The 12,053-nt window shown below is 50.4% G+C and overlaps 1 protein-coding gene across 1 annotated transcript; it reads right to left on the bottom strand.

The window, feature by feature from the left end:
- Positions 1 to 2,659: 2,659 nt before the first annotated feature.
- LOC113972640 (perilipin-3-like) lies at positions 2,660 to 5,938 on the bottom strand. The gene is made up of 7 exons (XM_027693934.1): positions 5,857 to 5,938; positions 4,913 to 5,101; positions 4,521 to 4,603; positions 4,037 to 4,292; positions 3,487 to 3,686; positions 3,228 to 3,356; positions 2,660 to 3,119 (listed from the first exon to the last, which is right to left on the bottom strand). The coding sequence occupies exons 1-7, from the start codon at positions 5,936 to 5,938 to the stop codon at positions 2,706 to 2,708; spliced, it is 1,353 nt and encodes a 450-aa protein (XP_027549735.1). The 3' UTR covers positions 2,660 to 2,705.
- Between the last annotated feature and the right edge of the window lie 6,115 nt (positions 5,939 to 12,053).

Here is a 12,053-nt window from a genome sequence, read left to right as displayed (position 1 = left end):
GCTGCCTGGGAAACCCTCCTCAGGCAGCTCCCCCTGCCAGGTGGGGCCAAGGTGACATGTTGGTTAATGCCTCTTAACTCCTGAGAAGTGACAGCCTGTTGGAGGGGTGCCCAAGGGAGCCCTCACCCAGCACCAGCACATTCCCTGACCTACAGGGCAGGCATTTGAACAGTGAACAGCAGGGACTGAATAAAGAAAGGCAGAAATACATGAACATGAGAATTAAATAATTAAAATGTTAAGCAAAACTGGCAGAGGGAGATGGTGGCACCCACCAGGAGTGAAAACAAGGAGCAAGTGCCCCTGTGATTGCATTTAAAATTCAAATCAGCCCATAACTGAGCTGTCACATGGGGCCACAGCACAGGCAGGGAGGAACAGCAGTAGGGGAGGGTAAGATATAATCACTTGGGCTATAATTAACAGAATCAAGGAACACTCCATCGTTCCCAGGGGCTACTGAGAGCCAGAAGAGATGCCTCAAGGCATGTCTTCCCTGCCAAGGTGTTTGTTTAGGATTGTCACACTACCAACATACTTCTTATTTCTATCCAAAATTACTCAAAAATAAGCATGGATAATCAGACAGACAAGCTTGGATAAAATGGAGAACAACCTGGACCCTTTCCCAGAGTTCAGAGGAGTTTCCATCTCAAATCCTGCAGAAAGTCAGTCCACTCATCACTCTCAGCTTCTTCCCACCTTTATCCCCCTGCTGTCTCTGCAGCAAGGATGAGACCAGAAGATCAAACAAGAAGAAAACCAAACTATTCCTATCTGTGACTGGCCTGAGAATTTGCCCTTTCTTGTTTGGTGTGGCACATCTCCATGATTCCTCAATCCCTGGAGATTAAGCAAGAGGGAAAACACACTCAGAGGCTCCTACTCAGCCCCCTCTTCTCAAGCAGAGCTTTAGGAGTTGCTGTGAGGACATTTCAGCCCGTTGTGGGTCTTCTGCTACAATCTCCATGGCCTACAAAGGCCTTACAGGTGCTGGGCCATCCATCACCAGCTCCAGCACAGGGAGATTCCAGCCACACACAGCATTTGAGTTCCCAGCTGCAGAGGGTCCCAGAGCTGCAGGATCTCAAGGCACAAGCAGTCAGAGTTCATAGGAAAGAGATTTACTGAGCAAACAAGAACATGCCCCAGTGATCCACGAGCAGGAGCAGCAGGATTTGCTGGGCTAAGCACTGACTGACACAGCTCAGATGTGCTCCACTGACAAACCAATACCAAGTGCAGCACACCCAGCTATTCCTTAAAACTCACTTCTAACTGGGCAAGTTCAAAAGCAGGATTCAGAATTCCCAGGTGGCAACGCACAACCTTGCCAGTGAGAAGACAACACACAGTTTGTTTCCCACCAAGCAGCAGGACTGGCTACAGTGCCTCCACTTCCCATCCTACAAATCCAGCAGGAGTTACATGGATCAGAACTGCATCTGCCCCAAGCCCTTTTCCAGAGGGGAATCACTGTCAGCAATCAGAGCACACAGTGGAGAGGTGACCCCTGCAATTTACCTCTCAGGTCTCAACAGTACCTTGGCCTGACTACTTGAATTGCCTCATTATTTTGCCTTCAACACAAACTGGTTGCTACGTGGGGAAGACAATTGTCTGATACCAGCCCTGCTGAGCTCAGAGAATTAGGATCCAAATCTTTACTCCATCAGGGGGTTGTGTTGCATTAAAGAATCACTGTTGCCAAACCCCAGAGACCCCGTGGTCCTGCCCCAGCACAGTCATTGCACACAGAAAATGTAGGAGTGTTGTTGGAAAAGTGTTCATTCCTATGTAAGAGGGGAGAAGTTCCACCTCTTCAAGTCTACAGTTCCACCTCTTCTACTTTTCCCCTCCCCAGTCCCTGTTTCTGCCCACTGTGGAATAACAACTTCAGTTGTACTCACATGGGAGAAGATTCCACTTCTTTCCTTGAAGACAGAGAGAGGAGAAACAAGGAGCAGAGCTTTTCTTTCAGAAGTTCCACAGTTCCATCAGCCTTGGCTACATCACTGTCTGGCCACTCTGAGCACACTGGGCTCTACAGCCTCTTCCAAGGAGAGTCACACACGGCCTTTGAGGAGCTCTGAGCTCAACAGAAACACCTGGGCAGGAGAGGTCAGTGCTGACAGCAAATATCTCACCTGCACCCTCATGACACTCCATCAATGAGTCCACCCCTGCCCCAGGCAGACACTTCTACATCCTTCTATCCCATGGAACTGAAACCTTCCCCAGGTAGTAACAGAGAGCTACAGGAGAAGAATTAGACCTTGGAGGACTAATGACAAGGGATGCCAGGGTTCTGACAGCTCCCCACAGCTCCCCCAGGCATGGCAGAGTGCCAGCAGGGCCTCCAGGCCTGGGAGAGAGAAGGAATTACAGCTTCATACTTCCCAGGACAGCAGCAGGACTTCCCAGCTGCCATCCTCACTGTGCCACTGAGTGCTCCCCCCTTCCTGCATCCCTGACTGCACTGTCCCAGCACCAAGGACTAGATTGGAAGAGCACAGTTCTCATCCACTGAGCAATACTCACTCTTACAGCCTTTGTCCAAGAGAGGCCAGGGACAAAGTATTTTTGTATGCAGCAGTTTTATTTTAAGCAATTATAACCCAATACAAGCAGCTTTTAGGAAGACAATTCTTTACACTGTGTATTAGCTGAGGGTTTAATACCAACAGCAATCATTGTTTTGTCCTTTACATGAGGGTGGTGGAAGCTTCCAGATGCCCTGCTCCTGCTGTCTCTGCCTTCTCCTGTGAGGATTGATCCTCCTGGGAGGGTTCCTGCTCCTCCCCTTCCCGGGGGGAGAAGGGTCCCACCAGCCAGGACAGAGGTCTGTTGTTCTTCAGGTAATCCAGCAGCTCCTCCATGTACTCCTGGATCACAGCCAGCTTCCTCTGGCTCTGGGTCAGCACACTGCTGGACAAATCCTGGAGGGAGTTTGCCACTGAGAAAGCAGCATAAAGCTCCTTCATGGTGCCAAGAGACTCTTTCACCTTGTCCTGCAGGCTGGAGGGAAGGCCTTGGATGGCAAACATCATTTTGCAGCAGGTCATTTGCAGCTGCTGTGTGATTCTGCATGCCATGAGCAGGGTCAGGGACTCCATCTCCTGGGAGGAGGCAGGAAGGACAAAATCAGGAGGGAGTCACTTAAAAATTAAACATATATAAGTCAAGGGGACTCCCAGAGCCCTTTGCTTCCCTCCCCAGGAAGGTACCTCTGGCTCTGCAGGGCTTTCATCTCCGCTCTCTTTGAGAAACTTCCTACTGCAGTCCAGCCACATCTGGTGTAGTTTCTCCTGCCCCTCCTGGAGCTTTTGATTAAATCCTTGCTTAAACACTTCAATCTGCAGCAGGGGAAGATCAGAGTGTCAAGACAGACAGATCAGCTGGTGAACAGCTCAGCTCTTCATCAATGAAGTTGAAAGTAGACCAGCTCTCTGGTCCCATCCTTCCAGGGACCTGGGCTGTACCTACCAGCTGGAGGATGCAGTGAAGCTGCCCCAGGGCCTCCCTCATACCCTGCCAGACCTGCTTCACCTTGGCTGTGGAGTGCAGGTGGGCAGACAGGCGGAGCTCCTCGGAGAGAGACCCCAACCTCACAAAGTACCTCCTCTGCTCCCGCTGCTGCTCCACGGGCATCGCGGCTGAGCCCTCCTCAGACACGGCCAGCTGGGCTGAGGGAAGAGGCAGCATCTGTCACTGACTGACCAGGCATGGCAGAGTAAACAAGCATCAGATTTTGGATTAGGAGCCAGGTACTCTCCAGCCTGGCACTGGCACACATTGGAAGTGTTCAGGTGTCCAAGGCCAGAGTGGACAAGGTTGCATCAACCTGCTCTAGTGGAAGGTGTCCCTGCCCATGGCAGGGGCCTGGGTGATCTTTAAGGTCCCTTCCAACCCAAGCCATTCTGTGATTCTCTTATTTCCATTGGCCCTATTCCAGAGTAGTGGGGTGAGGAATGGGACTGACCATCCCCAATCTCATGGTTCCCATTACAAGTAGTCACACACACCATTTCCTTACCTAGTTCCTCATTTCCAATGGGGAGAGAGTCTCCTTCTGTTCTCTCCAGCACAGCCTCTGCCCCACATCCATCCGTCTGTCCCACTCCAGAGCCCGCAGCCATGCCCACACTGCTGGTCACTGCAGACCTGGCAGCCTCCACACTGCTCTGAAGGGTCTCCTTGGTCACATCCACCACCTCCATCACCCTGCTGCTCACAGCACCCCTCACATCAGCCACTCTGGATGACACCAGCTCTTTTGTGTCAGAGATAATCTGGGGAAGAGGAGGAATACCAGACAAAGGAGTGGGTCATACAGCACACTGAGATTCTGAACTGCACCAAGAGGCCAATTAGCACAGCGAGAGAAGCATTTACTCCTGTAGGAGCCTGCACTCAGGGGTAGTTTGTTCCCCATATCAGAGCCTACTTCACTCCCAAGGTTAGAAACCCCACAAAAACAAGGCCACTCTGCCAGGGACAGCACAGCCTCAGATTCTTACCTGTTCCACTGGCTTTTGAAGGATTGGCAGCTTCTCCCCTAGTTTATCCAAGCCCTTGGAGGCATACTCGCTTGCTGCAGCAACTGAAGAGACAACAAAAAAAAAGGGGGTCAAAACTTGTTTTTCTGCAATTCCACCTCAAATTCCACCCTGCAAAATTCAGTTTAGGAAAGCCAACATCAGAGCCCATCCCTAATCCTGCAGTGAGCAACCCTCCACCACACTGCTTGGACCAGGACTCAGTTTTAGCTTTGTTCACAAGCCAGGACTTGTCTTTTTCCTGTGGCAATGGGGAGGTGCATTTCCTCACCCCAGGACTCCTTCCAGAGCTGGAAGGAGCCAGAGAGCCCCTCAAGAGGCAGATGCCAGGCTGCCCTCACCCAGGGGGTTACCGTGAGGCTCCAGGGAGGCCAGCACTGGCTGCACACAGCTGGCTGTGGCTTCGCTCACGCTCCTCACTCCCTTCTCCGCCGCGTCACACACAGACCTGAGGTAGGGGTGGCTCTCCTTGGTGGAGGCATAAGCTGTAGAAACCACACCACAGGCAGAGCTGACCAAGGTCAGGTTAGCCACCTGCTTTACTGCATCCTAGAAGAGCAAAGAAAAAAAAAAAAGCAGCCATGAAGCTTCGAATACAGCCCTGAACTGCTGACGCCATTCTGCCCCAAAACTGCCTGTCTGGGGGGAATTGTCAGCCACACAAGTCACTTGGTCTGGCTGACAAAGCAAGGCTTGGCTTACTTGCACACTTTCTTCAGTTTATAACTCAGTTATAGACTGAGGATGGGGAGCTTTGACATTTCTGGGATGGACCATCCACTAAAGTTTTCCTCCAGTGCAAGGCTACCCAAGGAAGAGGTGAGATTTTGGGAAGCCTCAATACTTGTGTCCCCATATCCAGCTCGTTTGGAATGGTTATTTAACAAGCTGATATCCCAGGACTGAGGTGGGTTTAAGCTGACAGGCTATACAGTCTACAAAAAGTGTGCTGCTGGTCATGGGAGCAGAGCAGGTCTCAGGGATGCTGAAACATGGGAATCTTTCCATAGGAGCAGTGTCTGCAGCAAGCCAGGAACTTGATTACAGAGTTAGAGAACCATCTTTCCTAGCCAAGACCCAGGCTAAATTGCTTAGACTAGGAGGTTATTTACAGGGCCTTTAGACCTACTTTTTTGGCTGTGTTGCCACCCAGGTCTCCAGCAAAGCTGCAGGGCACAGCCTGAGCACAGGAAACCCTCCTCCTTCTGTGGGGGCTCAGCTCTCCCCAGCCATGGCAGGGTCACCTGCTCATCCCTGTACCCAGGAGCTGCCACTCCCCACATCCCACTTGGAGCACCCACCTCCTGCTCCTGCTCTTCCTCCTTCACTTCTGGGGAGCTCTTGGCCACCTCCTCTTTGTCAGGCATAGCAGAGGCCATGGCAGCTGGAAAGCAAGTAGAACCAAGGTTTTTAGGAAAAGGGGGTAACCACTGAGCCTCCAGAGGGATCCTCCTTCCTAGGGGTCATAAAAGAGAGAAGTTCTTTTGCTACCCATCAAGGGGAGGCACCTAAAATGGTCTCACAGAGGGAGAGGATCTGTGCTACTTGCAAATCTACCTGGTATTTGAGTTTATGTTAATCAGAGGAACAAGGAGAACAGTGTTTCCTCACCCATGAAAACTCTTCTCAGAGACACCACAGTGCTCATTATCAATATATTTATGGAAGGTACCTCCTTCCTCCCCACGAAGGCTTCCAGGAAGTCTCAAATAAAAGAGAGCTGAGGGGGGGAATAGAGCTCAAGGATCATCCTGCTGCTCTTACACACCCCAGCCAGAACCAGCTCTTCACCCTAAACCAGCACAGGCTGTGTCTGACCCTTCGTGCAGCACCACAAGCAGCCTTGGACTAAGACTCATTCCATGATTAAACCAGGTAAGAAATATCTAAACACAAGCCAGGATTTCACAGAGCACTTCCAGCTTTAACACCTGAAAACCCCACCTGTAAATTTGCAGACAGTACCTTTTGGACCTGCTAAAGGTGAGCAAAGAACCAACAAAAAAGAACCAGCCACCACACCACAGCCCCCCCACCCCCTCTCTGCCTTTTTATAGTGGCTGGGGAGTGGGGTAAGGAGGGACCCTCAGGGACTGACAGCTCTGGGAAGCAGCAGGAAGGAGCCAGTCTCCCTCCTGGCCAATTAGAGGTGAAATAAGGCTGAAATGGGCCTGCTGTGTCTCGTTAATTACCCTGTAATTAAGCAGATACACCTTGCCCTGGGTAGATGAGCTCTATGAGGAGGCCAGTGCCTTCATTTCATCAGCAATAGTTATGGGCGTGTGTAAAAGTAGTTTCATGTTCCTAGATTGATGATATTTAATGATTAATGGTTAATCATGTTCCTAGATTATTGATGAGCAATAAGATTTGGGGTTATCTAAGGGGAACTTAATTTCTGAGTTTCTCTGAGGTGCCACAATCCTTCTCAGACCATGTTCTGTGTGTCTCTGACCAGTGGTCTGCAGATCTCCTTATGCCTCTGCATTCTGAACATTTCAAATAATTGAGTTTCTCTGATGACAGACACTAAGTACCAAAGATCCTGATTTTCACATTAAATATATGTCATTATCTGTGGTTTCTCAGGCACATTTGATGGCAAACTCAGTGTGAGAAAAAGGAAAAAGAAACACTTCTGAATGGCCCTGATTGCACAGTCTCCTGCAGTTTTCTGGGTGAGGAGCTTGGGTGGTTGTGAGGCTGCAAAATAACCCTGTTTTAATGGCCATGGGGCTGCTGGCAAGCACAGTGCTGGAGGCTAATCCAGCAAACCTGGAGGTTCTGACATTCTGCCTCTCCTCAGAGTTTGCTCTCACTGTAACAGAGAACATGAGAGCAACCAGAGTGCAAATGGCTCTGTGTGTTCCCTGGAAAGAAACCCTCTGAGCACAGATTGTCCTCCAGACAAGCCCTGGAGCAGCAGCAAAGTCATGTCAGAGGATCCCTCGTCCCAGAACGCCCTGAGGAAGGAGCAGCATTTGTGGTTTGTGCCTCGAGGTCTGTTCTTCACTTTCTGGCTTGGGCTGGGCCAGCAGCACCCCTGACATCCACCATCCCTGACATCCAGCACCCCTGACATCCACCATCCAGCACCCCTGACATCCAGCATCCCCCTGCACCTCTGGGCTTCCATTGCTCCTCACAGCCCCAGCTGGGAATTCCACCTCTGGCCCACAGGAGGGATTTACAGTGTGGAGTAGAGACATGGGGGTGAGCAGATCCTCCTTGGCCTGGTGGGGCTCTTCTGTGTGACCAGAGTCACACTGGTTGTCACTCTGTGCAGTGACAGAAAGGCCCTTGGGATCCTGAGATGTCCATGAAGCCACCTCTGTCTGAAGGGACAAGTTGTGCCAGGGGAGCTTTCGACTGGATATTAGGAAAAATTTACAGAATTTACAGGAGGTGACTCCATCAGGTTCTGTCAGCCCATTCCAGTTGGTGCTGGAGAAATGAGTGAATCCATCAGCTCAGTCAGTCCAAGGGGTCCCAGCCCACAGTTTATCCTGTCCAGGATGAGCACTGGCACTGGCTGCAAATGAATCACCGTTTCTGTGCTGATGATTGCACTGGTGTTTGAAGACCACAGAGCCATTGTGGAAGAGCAGGGCTCCCACCAAGGCAGAGCACAGCCTGTGGATTCTGTATCCATGGAGACAGCTCCTTCCACTCTCAGTCATTTGGCAGAAATTAAAGGTAGCCATCCCAGTGCTAATGATGGGAATAGGGAGGCTGGAGCACTGGGCTGGACTTGAGGACTGTGGGACTCTGTCCTCGTCCTGCCAGCTGTCTGCAGGATGACTTTCTCTGAGATTGTTGGACTCTGTGTCTCAGCTTCTTCGTCTTTAAAATGCTGATCATGATTTTGACCTTTTTCCACAACGTGCTTTGTGATCTGCTGATGAAAAGTGCCAGATGAGAACTGGGGGTTACTGATAACCATGAGAAAAGCAGCTCCTGCTCAAGTCAAGCCACAGCCCCTGAGCCAGAGAAATAAGTTTCTCTGTGCAGATCTGGCCAGCACCTGTTGCCAAATCCTTGGATTTGCTGCCCTCCAGGAGGAGGAGGCACAGTCAGTCTCTGGTGTGGAAATGTGCTTGTGCATGAGCTCAGCTCGAGGTGTGAGCAGAGCTGTCAGGAGCACGAGCTGAGCTCTGCTGTCCAACACATCCTGCTCCTTCTGTGACACCTGGGTGAAGGACACACAGTGACTGCATGAAACAGGGACCTGCTGGAGCAAGAACAGAGGGGCACCAATGTGATCAGAGGGATGGAGCAGCTCTGCTCTGAGGAGAAGCCTGAGAGAACTGGGATTGCTCACCCTGGAGAAGAGAAGGCCTTGGGGTAACCTAATTGTGGCCTTCCAGTACCTGAAGGGGCCAACAAGATGGAGAGAGACTATTGACAAGGGTCTGGAGTGACAGGACAAGGGGCAATGGCTTCCCACTGATAGAGGGCAGGATTAGATGGGATATTGGGAAGTAATCCTTCCCTGGGAGGGTGGGGAGGCCCTGGCACAGGTTGCCCAGAGAAGCTGTGGCTGCCCCTGGATCCCTGGAAGTGTCCAAGGCCAGGTTGGACGGGGCTTGGAGCAACCTGGGCTGGTGGAAGGTGTCCCTGTCCATGGCAGGGGGGGAATGAGATGGGTTTTATGGTCTCTTCCAACCCAAACCATTCCATGATGACATAGGTGCCACCAGCTGCCTTCCACCAGCATCCCTTTTAGCTGGACCAGTACTTCCAATCAGGTTGGACCACTGGGCAACTCCCAACTGCAGAGTTACCCATTGGAGACCATCCAAACCCCTCCAACAGCATCCTCAGCTCAGAGACTGATGCCTGGCTAATTGGGCTTGGTTTCAGTGCAGAAAACAGCTCTGGTGTGCACAGAGGGGGTTATTGCTCTTCAACAACTTAAAATAGGAGGTCTGGGTGCCCCTCTGCCCCACAACACTCCTGCTTAGGCTGTACAGGCCTCTTTCAATCATCTCCACACTGTGCCATCACCAGGTAAGCCAGGCCCAATACTTGAAGAGGGTACCCAGCAAACCATCCTAAACACCCCTCAGAAACATCATCTGAAGAACTTTCCACAGAAAGCAACTGGAGCTTGAAATATGTGCAGAGCACAAAGAATGGGCTCCAGCAGCACATTCTGAAAATTGCTGCTTTAGGCAATCTCCTTAGCAGCTTGTTAGATGTTTTATAAGTGTCCTTCCCAGCTCCAGAAGAAATAATGCTACTAATGATTGTGTCAGATACAAAATAATTTCACAGCCTTTTTTTTGCCTGCGAGCTTTCCAATTTCAATAAATCACGTGCCCTTCTGTGCAGCTGAAGGAATCCGAGCCCGGTAGCACAGGCAGCTTGGCTGGAAAAGAAAATAGAAATAGGAAGGACACCAGGGCCATCCTTTCCTGCATTAGCTGCAGCCAATGCTCTGTTTGCCTTAGCAAGTCAGGCACTTGCTGAGCTGTGATATCTTCTCAGCTGAGTGCTCCCTGGGATCCCAGGAGGAAGAGTTGGGATTAAACATGGGCATGGATAATGAGGGAACCTGCCCATACCTGCACGTTCCACTGGTTTGCAGAGTGGGCTGGTGTCCCTGAGAGGGCTGGTGAAGATCCCAGCTCCCCAGGGCTGGGTGGGATGTGGCATGATAGATATCCCTCCCAGATATCCCTGGGAGCAGGGAAGGGATTTGCACATCTGATGCACCAGGGGAGTGTTTGAACCACTGAACTGGGGGGGACCAGTAAGCTCCCTGCAAATATTCCTGTGCTCAGGACAATTGTCCTTGTGGACATAACCACACCTGAGTGATGGCATCAACCCACCAGGAAAACCCTTCCTGCCAGCGCCATCCTTGGGGATGGCAGGGATGAAACTGGGCAGAAAGGACAAACTGCCTTTGTGCCTCCTACCCAACCACACACCAGTGAGAGTTTCACCTTTTTAAAGATAGAATTTGGATTTAAAGGTGGAATATTGTATAGGGGGGAATGGCAAATGCCCTTCACACTTCTCCCTTGAATCACAGAATCACAGAGGGGGTTGGGTTGGAAGGGACCTTAAAGACCATCTCATTCCACCCCCCCTGCCATGGGCAGGCACACCTTCCACTAGCCCAGGTTGCTCAGGGCCCCCTCCCACCTGGCCTTGAGCACTTCCAGGGGTGGGGCAATAATGAGTTCATTTCTAACAGAATAATTGCAACCCAGGCCAGAATTATTGGAAATATCCAGAAACAGCCAGGAAAAATTCACATTTCCAGGTAACATGGATTTCCAGTCTTCTGAAACTTCCCATTGAATTTTCACTGGGGGTGATGGGGGAAAGGTCACAGAAACAATTGTTTTTAAAAAGTATTAAATAAGATGCATTGAGAAGAGCAGAGGACTGTGAATCTTCAGGGCTCAATGCAGTTACAGCCCTTGTGCAGCCACGGACCATGAATAACTAACTTGTTCCTCTGTTGATTGCATTAATCTCCTCTTTTTGTCCTGAATAAGAGAAAATACCACTCCAGACTCTTGCAGAAAGCAGGGTAAGGCCAACAGCTCTCCAGCATCAAGGTTTGGTGCTCCAGTGGTCTGGAGAGCACTTGAGGGGGTGACAGCCCCCTCCTCTGCAGGTCCTCCCTCCTGTTCACTCCAGCTCTGTGAGGCCTTTCAGGCTGGGGTAGAGCTGTTCCATCCACATTTTGGGGATGAGAAAGGACTCTCCCAAGCCTGCATGAGGAGAAACACAAGCACATGTGTCCCCAGACACTGATGAAGCAGGTTCACATCTCATGGCTAATTGCAGATCCTGGCTGAGCTTTGTCTGGGATTTGTACACTCTCCACCCAGTTCTCTGGTGTCTGCTACACTCAATGATCCTCCCATCACTTAGGATGCTTACACTACCTTTTTCTTATTCAGTTGCCTGATTTTTCACTTTTTGTAAGAATTTAATTACCTTTGAAACCTCTTCTGTGCCCTGTAACACCTGATTGAAATTTGGCCAATGGATGAAGGAACCACAGTGCAGGGACAATTTAAAAACCCAAAGGAGACAGTTGCACTGCAATGTGAAATAATAGATAATCCATTTGAGTTTAATTTATCCACAGCAATTACAGTTTTTCCCTATATGCTAACTGATGTGATTTTGAGACATTTATTCCAGTCCTGTATGACCCCTTTTTTATCCACTGAACTGCCTGAAGTGCCTGTCGCTGCCTGGGAGATGATCCCACTCAAGACCTGCCAGGGATCCCATGTTGGGTAGAGCAGCAGCCTCAGCTCACCAGAGGGAAAAATACAGAGTAAAAAGTATAACTCAAACGAGAAGGAAAAGGTCAGAAAGCGTGTGATTAAAATTTTGCGTGTGTGGATATTTAATCTCTTAATTGTTAAAGCTGTACCTGAGCTCCGGGGCTCTGCCGTGGAGGTAAGTGGGGAACTCGAGTGTGATGATCTTCTTTGGAGTACTTTCATCTTCCCCCTGTGT

The sequence above is a fragment of the Neopelma chrysocephalum genome, unplaced genomic scaffold, assembly GCF_003984885.1.
Source record: "Neopelma chrysocephalum unplaced genomic scaffold, ASM398488v2 Primary Assembly neopelma1_94, whole genome shotgun sequence".
Taxonomy (NCBI): Eukaryota; Metazoa; Chordata; class Aves; order Passeriformes; family Pipridae; genus Neopelma; species Neopelma chrysocephalum.
Note: the sequence above shows the minus strand (reverse complement) of the source record. Positions and strands in the feature narration are given on the sequence as shown.

What these genes read in the sequence shown, in the direction of transcription:
- LOC113972640 (XM_027693934.1), bottom strand. Translation starts at nt 5,938, where the DNA reads ATGGCCTCTGCTATGCCTGACAAAGAGGAGGTGGCCAAGAGCTCCCCA. An exon ending in TTCAAAAGCCAGTGGAACAG is followed by an intron (nt 4,293 to 4,520) that starts GTAAGAATCTGA and finishes CCTCTTCCCCAG; the next exon opens with ATTATCTCTGACACAAAAGA. An exon ending in AAAGCCCTGCAGAGCCAGAG is followed by an intron (nt 3,120 to 3,227) that starts GTACCTTCCTGG and finishes GCCTCCTCCCAG; the next exon opens with GAGATGGAGTCCCTGACCCT.